General features: G+C 35.2%; 1 protein-coding gene across 1 annotated transcript; it reads right to left on the bottom strand.

Annotated features, from left to right (window-relative positions):
- Window positions 1–200: 200 nt before the first annotated feature.
- LOC141908276 (uncharacterized) lies at window positions 201–9,652 on the bottom strand. Its single transcript, XM_074798247.1, has 21 exons — window positions 9,603–9,652; window positions 8,651–8,844; window positions 6,141–8,160; window positions 6,007–6,053; window positions 5,840–5,921; window positions 5,323–5,408; window positions 4,941–5,036; window positions 4,786–4,867; window positions 4,606–4,694; window positions 4,459–4,522; window positions 4,068–4,159; window positions 3,888–3,982; window positions 3,735–3,797; window positions 3,531–3,619; window positions 3,360–3,435; window positions 3,164–3,278; window positions 2,806–3,080; window positions 2,390–2,521; window positions 2,156–2,255; window positions 1,307–1,368; window positions 201–1,219 (listed from the first exon to the last, which is right to left on the bottom strand). The coding sequence occupies exons 2-21, from the start codon at window positions 8,834–8,836 to the stop codon at window positions 1,108–1,110; spliced, it is 3,963 nt and encodes a 1,320-aa protein (XP_074654348.1). The 5' UTR covers window positions 8,837–8,844; window positions 9,603–9,652; the 3' UTR covers window positions 201–1,107.
- Between the last annotated feature and the right edge of the window lie 7,177 nt (window positions 9,653–16,829).

A 16,829-nucleotide genomic window follows, 5' to 3' on the forward strand; every position in this document is an offset into this window, starting at 1 on the left:
CGAATAAAATTACTCTGCTTCTAGAATCAATAAGTGAACTAAAAAGGGAGAAGAATTGCGATATTTTCAATAGACGAAATCCATAAATTTCAGCAATTCACAAAAACTAATGAATAATCAAAAATGTTTGTTTTATTATTCAAATAAAAGAAAAACGTACCTACAAATAATTACTATGAATTAACTATCATTAAGTTTTTTCGTAACCATATGTGTAACATACCTTATTCATAGTGCATTTCAACGGAAAATATAAAAATACTCAAAAATAACAATTGATGCCAACAATCACAGTAAAGATGAACAATAGAAATCTGCCTATATACATAAGCTAACAAAATGACAGTGAATACCATGGTATATATATATCGGTGCCCATATTATCATTATATTATCTAAGCTATTAATCAAAGCCGCAAAAAAATTGGTAAAACATGTCAGTTAAAGGTGCCAAGCAAAGACTAGAAAATGTTCAAGTTTCGAAATTTAATAAAAGAAAGAAGTTTTTCATCATGTCTCAGCAACCGTAGCCTAAGACGACTAGAACATACAAATTTGGTTATCGAATTCAATAACGAAATTTTCTAAAGAATCAAAACATTGAGAACAGATCAAAAAGTCAGCACAATTCTAAATAATCAATTTAGGAAAATATAAGCTTACAATATGAGTGTGAAAAAAAATCCTATTTCGTTTTTTTGTCTTAGACTTTAAAGCTACAAAGCTAACTGGATTACAAAACATGTACATAATTTCACAGCATTACATATAGAGAAGTGACCGATTTTTGAACACTTTTCCACAACCTTTATGAAAAACTCCATAATACTTATTTTCGGCAGTGAATTCTGCATACGACGGATAAACTGGCGAAGATAATGAACGATCTTACTATTGATTATATCAAAAGTTTATTTTTCTCGCTGTTAGTGTTTCTCTGAATATCGGATTTAGATAAATCTCAAAACTGTCGGATAGATAAACTTTTTTATCATCAATTGTGAGATTCTCGTTGATTTCTGCATATATCGATATACAATGAATGGAAGCACCAGTAATGAGCATCAAATGCATGTAAAATGCAAAGATATAATGCCCCCGATATTATCAGGTATTTTTTACGATAAATTCCCTTTCTTCGGGCGATATTTGTTGTAAACTCTGATCGATTTGTGTCAATATCGCGTCGAGTTGAAGTAAACCATTTCGCAGCAGCAGTCTGAAATAAAAGAGAAAATTAATGCCCTCAAAAAAAAGATGCTCAAATCCTTATCGCCCAGAATGAAACGCGGAATTCAAACCATACCTGTTCTCTTCATCGGCATAAAGAACTAACAAATGATTGGCGTCAACGTCGGGACAAGAATTCTGAAAACATATTCATGATGTCAGCATATATTTCAGTTACCAGGGGCTGTCCATAAACGATGTCCGAGGTCTTTGGACTTTTGTAGCCAAGGGGAGGGGGTTCGTTGTTCGGATGTGGATATCTTAATTCCTGTGAGCCATAACAAATCATTTAGTGCATAACAGGGATGAGTACTTCAACTTTGAATTAGGACAGAAATAGTTCACATACATGTATATGCATACTTTCAAGATAATGTATGGAATAACAAACTGTAGTTCAGAGAGATTGATAAATGAATAAGTGAATTGAAAAACATTAGTGTAACATCTAGCATTGTTAAAGGCTGCAACAAGCCTTCTTGGGATTGTAGGAATGAAATGATCCAATATGGATCTACGTAAGTTAGATGGATCCAACTTTGAGCCGAATCTACATTGTTACTTTGCCAGTATCCGAATAGCCATAGAAGCGATAACACTAAAAACCTCATTTTCTAATGAGTAAATACAGTTTATTAACACGACCGTTTTCGGGATCATATCCCCTCATCGGGTGAAATACAAGTGAATCAAATGATCAAAGTATTACTTGGTTTGTAATTAGCTTAGAATTTAGCAATTGTAATTTTGTAACTTATGTTGTATATGAACCTGTAGTTTAATCATTTGATTCACTTGTATTTCACCTGATGAGGGTTTAGTGTTATCGCTTCTATGGCTATTCGGATACTTGAACTCTCTTCCTAAGATCTACTTTGCCAGTAGCTCTGCAAATTGATCAATTATCTATTCATCGCAAATTTACCTCTGTATCGAGGGCAGGAAGGATCAAATTCAATGCATTGCCGAGTTCATCGAATATGAGTTTATGATTGAGACAATCTTCAACAGCCAGGTTCAACATACTAAAATATACAGAAACAGGCAGCCATTGGTTAGATGTATAAACAAAGTTTAACTGATTTTCGATGTACATCTGGAAAAATGGGGAAAAGTTGGCAGCTCAGCTGAAAAGCCCTAAACTTAAATTAAAACTTACTTGACATATAAAGTGCGCAGCTGTGAGACAGCTGGTAATAACTTGGAAGTAAATATCACAGTTTGCTCGTGTGTCGGGATTTCCGTGGACGAAATGGATGTGTTTAAACCTATAAACTGGCAAACCTGTTTCCTGAAACAGCATAAAGGGATCGTTAAATTCTTTACCATCTAAAAATCAACTTTTACCAGTTACCATTTATCTCAGCCCAACTGGTGCCATTTTAAAATCACATCTCAAAACTTTGACGTTTCATAACGCTTTTACCAGCTAAAAAGGCTTTTACCGGTATTCAAGAGTTCTTCATGCACTGTTTGATATTGTTAAGTGCAGTGAGTCATCATAATTCAGAAAATAACGCTTTATAAAAATGAAATTTATCATTATCAATACCGAGGTTTAATTATTACACTTACGCCATCGTGCTCAGAGTCGACCAAACGTTTTGGAATTTTTGTTTGCCGATGTTGATTAAGTATTGCCGCTGTTCTTCAGGAAGTTTAGCGACTGCGCACATCACCGGTGCTGCAGCTGCTGCCGGTTGATTCGATTCGTGCTCTAAGGGTGGAGTAATACACGGTGGTGTGCATGGCGGACTGCAACCGGTTAATTTCGTAGCCATCACTTCATCCTCATCGTCCAAAATAACGGCACCAGGCGTCTGCTGAGAGGAGACTTCATTTCTCAGATTCTGTAAAAGAAAACATCATCGGTTTTCATCGAATCGTTTTTTTGTATCTAAACCGAAATTTTCTTGTTTGTATCGTCTTTTACCATCATAAATGATTCGTATGTCTCGTGCTCTTCTACGTTGACGCCGATTAATTTCTGACAAGCCGCCGACAAGAAATCCAAATTTCCGATGACGCGTTTAGCGTGTTCTGCATAACTGAAAAATATCGTTTTGAGAATGTCAGAGGAGCGGGAGATTGTCCATGACAACAGTAGACGTAATCATAATAATCCTTACCAGCTTCCTTTCAAAGGATCGATCAGACTGTTTGATGCGCTCAAAACATTCGAAAAATCGTCAAAACTGAGCACAGCTGCAAACAGTAAATTTAAAGAAGAACAATATAGTACTATTTAATTCTCATTTGGTGGGTGGATCATTTTAGGATATGAGGAATTCATTCTTTACCATTGTCAACTTTGAAATACTGCTGTAATTGTTTGACGTAATCCTCTAGCGACCGCCCGAATAAATTTCCAAAAACAGCGATCCAATGCCTAAAAGTAGTATCATGAATTTCGAGTTTCATCATTCATAAAGAGTCTATGAATAGTAAACTAGAAAGTTTAGAAGATGTAGCAGTTATAGCAAGTTGGGTTGCGTGATACTCACTTGTTAAGGCACTCTAAAATATCGTGAAATGTCAATGGTGGTTTTCGTATGATAACTGTTTGCCTGGATAGAAAAAGATTCAACCAGTGAAACAACAAACTACACTTCAATCCGTGTATGAAGAAGTAATGGATGGTTCCTCGTACTACTGACCACAGTTCTTTATAGATTTTCTTCATTTCTATTTCAATGACCCTTGCCAGAAAATCACGAAGCACGGTCTGCAAGTCACATACCAGTCCACGTCTCTATCAAAAAACAAAGTAAGAATTCATCGAAATGGGCGCCGAATTTCTATAATAACTTTGGTTACTTTGGGAATATTTTACTTACGAAGTTCACTTTCCTCGTATTTTGGACGTCAATGACCTGCTCGGCAGTAGTATCAGCAGTACATGTAGAACCGGTATTTCCTAGATCTGAAGCTGAATGAACAATGAAATGAAGGTACAATATCTGCCAACGTATCTAAAATATTCATTTCCAGCGAGATGAAACACTCTGTCCGACTTCAATACGAGAGAAAATATTTTGCTCAAAATATAGACTCTTTTGCAATAGAACTTTTCATTTTTGGCTGATTTATTGTGGGATTTCTGTCGTATATTCACCTTACACTGATATTGCATATCATCTCTATTTATGTTGAACTTCACGTTTCATTGAACACACAAAATTCCAATTTAAGCATAAATTTTTTCACGCAACTGAACCCCATACTTACAAATGCATGAATCATCTTTGTCGACTGCGCTAGTGCTCAATTCTTTCAATCCAGTCATCAAATCCTTAAAAACACAAAACATTTCTTTAAACCGTTTTTTCTTCTATCGTTCACAGTAGAAATAAGGTCATCTAATCTAACGCGTACCTTTCTTGTAAAAGCTTTTAGACCATTGATCGTAGCTTTCAGGCAGAGATTCTTATCCTCCGAGAATATGACCACATACGACGAAGGATCTAGAACGGAGAATCATAAAATTGATCATTTCTCTTGCTTATTTACGTATTTTGAATGAAAATTCAAATTAAAAAGATTAACCGTACGTACATTTATCCTGATATTGCATACAACACTGTATGATTTTGTCATCGTTATTAGCTGCGTCAAACTTCTTCAAAGCTTCTTGGGACTGAAAGAATGACGTAAGTGATAGAATAAACTTATCTACCGATTAGTAATTAGAGGGTATATCGGCTGCTTACCTCTTTAATCGTTTGGCCTAAAAATTGCGTATTTTTCAGCATGAAACATCTATGAAGGTAACGAACGCTTGCTTTAGCTTTCTCCTGAATAATCAACTGAAAAGAGACACGCGAGCAAACAATTAAACGAAAGAGTCACAAAAATGGGTATGATAGAAGTAAATGTAAAATATACACATACTAATATATGTACAATAGACTCCTCCTAAATTGAATCAATTGGGACCAGAAATCTTTGAGTTAGGCGTAATTCGAGTTCGACAATGGAATTCAATTCACATTTTGTTGCAATGATTCTAAAATTTGTGTTCCAGTTAAATGATGATTCAGCAGAAAGCATTCATGTTAAGAGGAGTCTTCTGACTGAACAGCAGAGACTTACCGTTGACATACGACGTTTATTGTCTTTGATCGTATCGATTTCTTGCATTACGATCCACGGTATGACAAGTGTTGGTTTCCCTAAACCTACGAAAAAACGTTAAATCAAATAAAACACTTCTCTTATCTGTGTAAGCATTTCAGCTATTGACGAACGATCATCAACAAGTGCTATGGGTTCATTCCACATGATGGTGGCTGTTAGTAAACCAACAAGTTATCTACAAAAACAGTATTGGTAGGTGCCTATATGCAGGTCTAAAGAGAGGGAACAAGGGGTGTGAAGTTACCCTAACATTTTATGGGAAAATGAAAAATATTAAACTGATACCTAAAAAGTTTAAATTCATAAGCTTGTTTCGGTATTTCCAAAAATGAGTTTATATTTTCAGATAAGGAATTTTTTTTACAGGGTGCCCTTTTGATCATATGATACTTCTTTTTTGAGGGTGCACCCTCCCCTGATATGAGTATCTTATTAGCCATGTTGCTGGACAGTACAGTGTGGAGTATCTTACCGGGGATTACTTCATTCTGGATGTTGTCGATAAACATTAAATGCTCAATGAGTGTATTGGTATCCAACACTATCATCAAAGCCTGCGAATAAACAAACTTCCAAATTATAAAATATGAAAACCGACAAATATCGTAATCCACAAACTGTGTATATATTATCAATTACCCCCTTGCTGAATTCAACGTCCATATCAGATTCAACACGAGTCTCGGCTGTGGAAATAAAAAATTTCATTTAGGTAAAATCCAAAAAAAAAATCAATTTACGGTAAAACGAACTGAGATTGTCTCATTACTCACACGCGACCTGCGCCACTTCAACCAGTGACGGCTCGTCAATGCTCTGTTGCTGCGACTCCGTTTCTGATAATCCGTAACTTCCAGGGAGTCCTTCGAACGTAGCCTGATAACATTCTACCGGTCGTTTGCCTCCGAATTGACTAGGATGTCCGGACGACATCGATGACCGATTATCTAACGACGGTCGTGGTGCATTGTAGAAACTGAACTGAACCTGTGGCCGATTTTGTGACTGATTTAAATCGGGAACTTGCGACCATTCTCCAAAAGTGGATCCCGCTTTCAGACTTTCGATTCGATCTAATACAATGCCCTGAACAAGATTTCTATATAGACTAGGTACACTAGGTGGTCTAAGGGGTACACTAGGTGGTCTAGGGGGTACATTGGGTAAACAAGGGGGACTAGGTGGTCTAAGGGGTACACTAGGTGGTCTTGGGGGCAAATTGGGTAAACAAGGGGGACTAGGTGGTCTAGAGGGTACACTAGGTGGTCTAGGGGGCAAATTGGGTAAACAAGGGGGACTAGGTGGTCTAGGGGGTACACTAGGTGGTCTAGGAGGTACACTAGGTGGTCTAGGAGGTACACTAGGTGGACTAGGAAGTAAACTAGATGCACTAGGAAGTAAACTGGGTGGACTTGGAAGTAAACAACCCAGTATACTAGGCTGTCTAGGAGATATTTGTAGTGAACAAGGCGGTGCGGCATTCGAATCGGCAGCACCATTTTTATCCTTATTCTTTTTATTCTTCTTTTTCTTCGACGCGACCCCAGCTACGGTGTTTTGAGCGACTGACTGACTGAAATTCCGTGCGATGATATCAGGTTTATTGGAATCCGTTGGGGATGGTTTCGTCGATGACCCAATCGGGCGAGGAATGCTCGAAACATCGCGACCGGTCGAACTCATCGACATTTTTGACGTCGCCGACAAAAAAGATTTCGCGTCTTTATAATTACGAATATCCTGAGATATAGAGGCTACAGGGTTTATAGCGGGAGCTACCCGGCCACCCGTCGACTTATTCACCGCCTTATTACCGAAATTTTCGACTCGCTCACTTTTAAAGGGTAATCTTTCTTCGGTTTTCGGAGGTTTTACGAGTTTGCTACCCGTCATTTTTGGACGAGGTTTCGCTAGTCGTGGGCAGCTGGCAGATCGAAGAGCACGCTTCTCTATGCAAGAACTCAAGTTTTTTGCATCGTTCAAGTCATATTTCGACGGACGGCGACTATGAGCGATCGGTTGTCTCAGGTTCGGACTGTCCGGTGGTTTCTTCTTTCTCGGCGAGGAGTCCCTCGTTTTCGACGTCTGGTCGGCGGTAGTTCTACCAGGAGGCTTACTGAATATAGAAGTCAAAATTGGATCCGTTTTCACTGCAGTTTTCGCCCTCTCTTGGTAATCAATCGCGGTTCTCCTCGCAGTCGGTAACGGAATCCCGAACTCGGACGGTTTAAGCGGAATTCTAGAACCTCTTCCGATTCCTACTCGCGTAGTAGACCTAACACTGGGATTGAACTGATCCGATTTAACATTACTTATTTCACGTGCCTCGATCGCAGGCTTTTCTAAACCCTTTCTCTTTAAAACAGCCGCTAATTGCACCGTGCTAGTAAACGCTTCCGGTTTCTTCGCGTTAACGGATTTCGAAGGTATTTTTTGGCTCGGTTTTTTCGGAGACGACTTTCTCGTCTGAACGACGACAACGCTTTTTATCGGCGATCTTCGTGTCTTGCTCGGTGAATTCGACAATTCCGTTTCGTCTTTGCGACCATTTCCGCCGGAAAGTCTCTTGATAGTTTCGGCTTTCGGACGTCGTAATCTCTGAGTCGTACTCGTACCGGACGGAGTCGGCTGTTTACTGGGTACATTTGGAGAAATCGATTCTTTGACGCTTTTCTGTTTGACATTTCGAAACAGGTCAGTCACTACGGATTCCGCCTTGAACATTTTCTTGACATCCGATGCGTCGGTAGAACTCCCATCGGAAAGCGCCGATTTTCTCTTGGTCGCTTCTTCCTAAAATGATCGAAACAAACATTTTGAATGTACAACAATGCGGACGTTATTAAAACGAATTCAGAAATAATGACTCGGAAACTTAGAATTTTTATTCAAAGTAAGACAATTACTGACAGGTAATATAATGGAATAATGAACAGGGGCCAATTGCTCAAAAATTGGTTAAACTTGACCGGTTGACAAATCTCATGGAAATTAACAATACAATTTCTGTTCTCACTATGGCATGAATTCACCTTTTAACTTAAACCAACTTGTAAGTAAATGACCCCGGAAATTCATCAATCTAACAAGGTTCTAATTATGTAAATAAGCTGCATCATAAGATCACTAGTTACCTCTAGAAGAGGGAACGACTACTACATAGGCCTAATAGATAATCTATATAAAGTTTTAGTTTTGAAACTGCAGTGTAAACCTCGCCTAATTTACACGAACCGTTAAAATCTTACGGAGAGCTCTGTAAACATATCTATAGGCTATCTACCTTTTTGGATGCGGGGTAAATCCAGCTCGAAACCTTCGATTTCTGATTGTAGAAATATTCTTTATCCGGATATCTTTTCGAGCGCAGCACAATCCATCCTAATTGTTTCAGTTCTGGAGTCAAGCCCTCAGATTTACTCTTAGTTGTTGGAGCAGTAATAGATTCATCGGTTTCCTTCTCATTCATTCTTTTACCTGTCGAAATCAGAAAAAGTCGATGTCGTTATTTTTGTTACGCGAAGTAAAGACAGTGCGAGTACAGTGAAACCTCGTTACAACATACTTCACACGATTAGAAAACTTATAACTGATTCGTTCGTTAAATCCAGTATGAAATAATTATCTCCTTTAAGACAAGAATTTATTTTCTTTATATTCAAACGATCGTTGTATCATAGTTCCGCTGTAACATTTAGATTGCACAAAGTTAACATTCTTACTGTCTGTAAGACTCAAACTGAACACGCGCTGAATATCATAAGGTCAGCGTAGATGTTTATTTTTGAAAATCGGTTGTTCAAAAGCTGTGATTTACAGCACAGTTTAAACACACATACTTGGCACATTGGAGGCAATTTTTGATTGCAACAGCCAATTGCCAATGTTTGACAGGTTCTAATATTTGGCAATCTTGCAATTTCATCAAAAACATGGTTTAGAAAGACACATTGATCAAATAGTGAATATTCCTGTATTGGTGCAATATCCACCTCAATTAGAATAGATTTTGAGGATACTACTTCCTATGTGGGCTCCTGGCAAAATAAAGGGGAAAATTACCACGAAACAAAAACGAAACCAAATGCAAAAAACTGAAAATATCGACTTTTTGTCTACTATTTGTGATAATTTGATTTATCAATGGAATATCATCATCAGTGACACTCGCATGCGGCCTCAAATTGTAACTTAAACTACGGAGAATATCAGTAAAGTAAAGCGATCCCACTTACGAGTTCAATTAAAAGAATTAAATTTAATTGAATTTGCGGGTTAGAAAAATAATGTTGAATGCAGGTGTAATGGAAAAACTAGACTGGTTGCCTGTGACCGGTAACCAGTCTATGGAAAATACAAGTTTCCGTTGAATCAGGTTCGAATCCCACGCGTTGATTTCTGTTGTGAAACCAATCCTCCTACTTGCTAATCATCATTACGAATTTGGCGATTTGCAATATTATTAAAAGCCACCCCACTTTTTTGCTTAACAAAGATTGAAAATTTATAAATGCTTTTTTCAAAAGCACGCTGTACCGCGTAGCAGATCGTTGTTCTCTGGTGGTTGGCTCACGACTTCTCATGCTTCTGTGAATGGAAATGGCCCCAAAACGCATCTCCGGCGATTGAATTTTCAAAATTTTTCAGGGGCGGGCCCAAGACCCCCCTTCAAAAATAAGCCTCGCCACTGAAAAAGCCGACGGCTCTGAAAAATCAAACCGATCTTCAGTGGAAATATCATATTAGCGGCGGGTGGTGTAACATATGCCGTCACAAAAAATATTGCAGAGGAATTTCGAAGGGCATTTAAAATTTTAGACCGTGTTGGGCATGACGGCCTGGATCCACCCCTGTGAGATGGCTATATTGACAATCAAAAAGATTGCTAATTTCGTAATTACTCCCTCGGCAGCTCAACGCCGCTTCTAACCGGTCAACAAGTGTCAGTGTGTCCGGGTTAAAGTGGCAAGCTGTATTGCCAATTTTCGATTATCATGTTTTCCGGACATCCTCGTCTCCGCACCATGTTGGTGGGAATATTGGGTTGAGAAAAAGGGGTGGATTGCAAGATAACAAAAAACACTGACTGGTGGTGAACTAACAAAGTTCAGAGTAGCTAAACAAATAAAGAATTTCAATCATATTTATTCTCATACAACAATACAAAATGCCAGGTTTGTGCTCGAGGAATTATAATGTAAGCTCCTCAAACACGTGGACTGTATTTCAATAACAGTCCAACCATGGATGTATAAACTATAAACTAGAGTTTATACATCCATGGTCCAACCATAGACTCTAAAACAGAAACGTATGGCCCACAACCATGGACTCTCAGTCCATGGCTCCCCGCACTAAAACCAGAGATAAACCTGGCCAAATACTCTGGAAAGCGTTAGATTTAATGAATCAATCTGATTTACATTTTTACTTTTTAAATCTATACCCGGCCGGCCACCTATCTACCAAGATATTACTGTAAAATCATGATCAAGCTAACCATAACAGCCCTGGCAGAAATATATAAACTGATTACAAATTTCATTGATTTATGAAATGACCCGACCGATCAAGAAAAACAAGGTATCATTTTTAGCCTTATAATAATGACTTAAGATTATTCAAAAAATAAAATTACTAGCTTTTAATATCACATATCATGCAAGGTATTTCAAGGTTTTTATTCACCCAAAAAAATTTCCACTGCAACGGATTCATACAATTTGAATCAATAGGAAAATAACGAAATTACACAAAGAATTGTAAACTTGGATCCATAAAACACCGACAATGGGGACCAGTCTGACTATTAATTTGACATTTCATGATGTCACCAGGCATAAGGACACTTGTCTATTTCATGAAATATGAAGCATTCTATCATATCAACTATTCAGCAAATTACAATGTAAGAGAAAGATTTCCGTTTATACAAAAAACTACAAAACATATTTCCAACATATAAACATTAAAGCTGGACATAAAACCACAAATTCACTCAAATAATCCAGCTCTAATTTCATTTCATTAACATTATTTTTACAAGAAAACTGAAATTTTGCAAACTTTGCATTGTATTCTAGGAATTATCAGTTCTTCCTTAACTAATGGGTGAACTGTATTTGAAGAAAAAACAGTTCAACATAAAAGCATTAAAACCAGAGATAAAACCTAAAGATTCAACTCTGGAAAGCTTGAGATTAGCTAGTCAATCTTTATTTTCATTTTCATTTAAATTATTCTACAAGATAACAAGAGTTTTACAAGATAGCTAGAGTTTTTCCAACTTTGCCTGAGATTTTCAAACATTATCAGTTCGCTCATTTAATACAACGTTATTGCAGGGAAAACATGACAATAATTTTACTATCGATAACTTATCACGTTTATAGCTGTTTAACATTCTTTCTAGAAAAGAGTTAAATGTATCTCCCAGATATTAGCCCTAAAACAATTAACAGTTACAGCAGTGACAGGGTGTGATACATAGGTAAATGGACGCGTGATCTTTCATCAGTTATTTGAAGCATTCTATCAAAACAGATATTTTTTAGTGTGTTTGATTTAGTTAAGGTTTATGGTTATTTGTTTTGTTTATTACTGAGCCGATAGAATGCTTAAAACAACAACAGAAAGGATCTCAAGAGGTTGGGAAACACGGAGAAGGTTGTTCTATGAAAGAAGAACCTTTAATAATTAGATTAAGTTGATTAGAAAAAATGCCTGATGATGAAGGCCTATAGAGTATATACTAATTGTTTGTTGGTTTTGTTTACTTTTATTACTTATAATTTAATTTGGTTTTTTTTTGTTATGTATTTTTTTATTAATTGTTTTTTTTAAATGTATTTTTTTAAATTATGTTCTATGTATTTTGTACTATTTATTACAATTTACATCATCAGGAATTTTTTATCAGTGAAATTATGGGCTCACTTAAAAAAAGTGCTACAAAATCACCGCTGCACCTAAATAATTGTTTATTATAAAACACCACGATTAGTATGAAAGCCACTCAACCTTATGATATGGATGACAATGAAAGAAGTCAAAACAGCTATAAACAAAATTAAAACGATCAAAATCATTGCAGGTCATTATTATCATTCCTTTATATCATTTTACTCCTAGCTATACCTCTCTTATATATACCTCTGTGGATACAATGTACTTAGATATAAGTTTTCATATACCAAGCTATGATTATCTACATGGAAGCTCAATGCTAAAACTCTGTGAAAATCAATATATTAGACTCATTAGTCAAATCGCTTTTATGGGCCTTCAAAAAAATTAATGTCATCAAAAATACATCAACAGTTTGGTATACTTATTATTTGTACCAGGGAAGTGTAATGAGTATTGAATCTCATTACACTTCCCTGTTTGTACATAGAACACTGCCTAGTCTATGTTTTTCTAAACTACGTGATGATATTCGGGGGGCGTAGCCAGTCTATACTAATTGTACTAAAGGCCCGGCCCTTCACTTTTCGGCCAAGGAGTCATTTTCAATATTCAAAGTCCATAAACTTGCTGGGCGAGTTCAGGAGTTCAAACTAATAACGTTCCAACATCCATTTTTGCGTTTAAAAGTTGCAACTGTTTAACTGACTACGCTCTCCCTTTTGAACATTTAGGCTATGCAAATCATTTTCACCCACAGATAATATAAATGAATCACTATTTCTAATATTAATAATCGAATAAAGACTATGAGAGTAATTCATCCTATGAACTATGTCATTATTACAAATTATGCAAAGCTATGTTTAACTGAAGTATGAAGATTATCTGAACTATCCTATCAATATTATATCTCAAATTAGGTGTATTTCAACCGACCTACAAGTCGAACTGATCAATACCATGCATTAATGGAGCGCAAATTTTATGAGACTCCAAGAAGGAACTTTAAGGACTTAAATGACTCATCTGTTTAACAAATCTAAACAGTTTGCCTAATCAATATAAAGAATCAGGAGGATGCCATTTTTTTGAAATATTCAAATATGAATAGTTCCTTCTCAGGCCCAGAGCCCAAATTACCTAATTTTCATTAATCGACATTTCAACTACTAATCAACTATTTCTTTAGTTTATTCCGCCCCTTCAAATAGACAGTGAATTTTGTAAACTCATGTTACACATCAGACTGATTTGTAAAAAGGTGATACGTAAAATAAATGAATACTTCACATATTCTACTGTTGTTGCTGCTCCTGAATAAGGGTTTATAAGATACGCATTGTCTCTGCTGCTCCTGAATAATTGTAATAAGACACGCAATGTCTCTGCTCCATCAATTGTAGAAGAACTCCATCATTGAACCGATGAACCGATGCTGGCTGAATTTCTCATCTGGACTTCAGCAGTTAAATTCAAGTTGGATTCATTCTGCTGACTGTTCTAATCAGTAGATTCTAGATGGTTAGTTGATCTTAGTATGGGCTTTATCTCATGTGATTCAGCTGAAAATATCCTGTATTCACACAATATTTCATATAACATTAATCATAATAATTTCCATGTAAATCAACTTACCTTTCAAGATTGCTGAGTATCGGCTAGGATTGTCTTAGTTGGTTCATAAGTTAAATTTGTTGGACTCTTCCTTGGTAGTTGATGAGTTCAATTCAAGTTGTACCTTCTATGATTGCTGGGTTCATTATCGGCGAGGATCTCCTGGTTTTTGAGTTTCGAATCGGCCCCTTCTGTGCGCTGTTCTCTAATTGGCAGATTTCTGATGATTTGTCGACATCAAGCTCTCGTTTGAGTTGGTGTCCCTTACAATCCTACCACACCTGCTGGGAGCGAAACTGAAATGGGAAATCGAAGTACAGATATAGTTGTGTGATCGGCGGTCGAGTTTACAGAATTCATTTTCTTTAAACTCAAGCAAATAATTGGAAATTTGGTTCCAGTTCATTCAAACAATCTTCCAACCAGTCTAAACGGCAAGCGACTGATTGGGGTTAACTTTTTTTCTCTGCCTATTTTAATATCGAGATTTTGGATATCTATATTACAAGGTTAACTTTTTTTCTGCCTATTTCAATATATCTAGATTTTGGGGATCTATATAACAAGGTTAATTTTTTTTTGCCTATTTGAATACATCTGGATTTTGGATATCTATATTACAAGGATAATTCTTTTTTCTGCCTATTTGAATACATCTAGATTTTGAATATCTATATAACAAAGTTTATTTTTTTTCTGCCTATTTAAATACAACTGGATTTTGGATATCTATATTTATACAAGGATAATTCTTTTTTCTGCCTATTCCAATACATATAGATTTTGGATATCTATATTACAAGGTTAACTTTTTTTCTGCCTATTTGAATACATCTAGATTTTGGATATCTATATTACAAGGTTAAATTTCTTTTCTACCTAATTTATTACATCGAGATTTTGGATATCTATATTACAAGGTTAACTTTCTTTTCTACCTAATTTATTACATCGAGATTTTGGAAATCTATATTACAAGGTTAACTTTTTTTCTGCCTATTTCAATACGTCTAGATTTTGGATATCTATATTACAAAGTTTTTTTTTTTCTGCCTATTTAAATACAACTGGATTTTGGATATCTATATTTATACAAGGATAATTCTTTTTTCTGCCTATTCCAATACATATAGATTTTGGATATCTATATTACAAGGTTAACTTTTTTTCCTGCCTAATTTATTACATCGAGATTTTGGATATCTATATTACAAGGTTAATTTTTCTTTCTGCCTATTTCAATACATCTAGATTTTGGATATCTATATTACAAGGTTAATTTTTTTTCTGCCTAATTTATTACATCGAGATTTTGGATATCTATATTACAAGGTTAACTTTCTTTTCTGCCTAATTTATTACATCGAGATTTTGGATATCTATATTACAAGGTTAATTTTTTTTCTGCCTGTTTCAATACATCTAGATTTTGGATATCTATATTACAAGGTTAATTTTTTTTCTGCCTAATTTATTACATCGAGATTTTGGTTATCTATATTACAAGGTTAATTTTTTTTTCTGCCTATTTCAATACATCTAGGTTTTGGATATCTATATTACAAGGTTAACTTTTTTTCTGCCTAATTTATACATCGAGATTTTGGATATCTATATTACAAGGTTAAATTTTTTTCTGCCTTATTTATACATCGAGATTTTGGATATCTATATCACGAGGTTTACTTTTTTTCGTGCCTTGCTGCTCCTGAATAAGTGATTATAAGATGTGCATTGTCTGTGCTGCTCCTGAATAAGTGTTTATAAGATATGCATTGTCTGTGCTGCTCCTTAATAAATGTTTATAAGATACGCATTGTCTGTGCTGCTCCTGAAAAAAATTGTTTATAAGATACGCATTGTCTGTGCTGCTCCTGAATAAGTGTTTATAAGATACGCATTGTCTCAGCTGCTCCTGCTTAATTGTTTATACATCTGGACATCTGGTATATCTATATTACAAGGTTACCTTTTTTTCTGCCTATTTGAATACATTGAGATTTTGGATATCTATATTACAAGGTTTATTTTTTTTTCTGCCTATTTCAATACGTCTAGATTTTGGATATCTATATTACAAGGTTAATTTTTTTTTCTGCCTAATTTATTACATCGAGATTTTGGATATCTATGTTACAAGGTTAACTTTTTTTCTGCCTAATTTATACATCGAGATTTTGGATATCTATATTACAAGGTTAAATTTTTTTTTTCTGCCTATTTCAATACATCTAGATTTTGGATATCTATATTTATTACGAGGTTAATTTTTTTTCTGCCTAATTTATTACATCGAGATTTTGGATATCTATATTACAAGGTAAACTTTTTTTCTGCCTATTTCAATACATCTAGATTTTGGATATCTATATTACAAGGTTAATTTTTTTTTTCTGCCTAATTTATTACATCGAGATTTTGGATATCTATATTACAAGGTTAACTTTTTTTTCTGCCTATTTCAATACATCTAGATTTTGGATATCTATATTACAAGGTTAATTTTTTTTCTGCCTAATTTATTACATCGAGATTTTGGATTTCTATATTACAAGGTTAACTTTTTTTCTGCCTAATTTATACATCGAGATTTTGGATATCTATATTACAAGGTTAATTTTTTTTTCTGCCTATTTCAATACATCTAGATTTTGGATATCTATATTACAAGGTTAATTTTTTTTCTGCCTATTTCAATACATCTAGATTTTGGATATCTATATTACAAGGTTAATTTTTTTTTTCTGCCTAATTTATTACATCGAGATTTTGGATATCTATATTACAAGGTTAATTTTTTTTTCTGCCTATTTCAATACATCTAGATTTTGGATATCTATATTACAAGGTTAACTTTTTTTCTGCCTATTTCAATACATCTAGATTTTGGATATCTATATTACAAGGTTAATTTTTTTTTCTGCCTAATTTATTACATC

The sequence above is a fragment of the Tubulanus polymorphus genome, chromosome 7 (assembly GCF_964204645.1).
Source record: "Tubulanus polymorphus chromosome 7, tnTubPoly1.2, whole genome shotgun sequence".
Taxonomy (NCBI): Eukaryota; Metazoa; Nemertea; class Palaeonemertea; order Tubulaniformes; family Tubulanidae; genus Tubulanus; species Tubulanus polymorphus.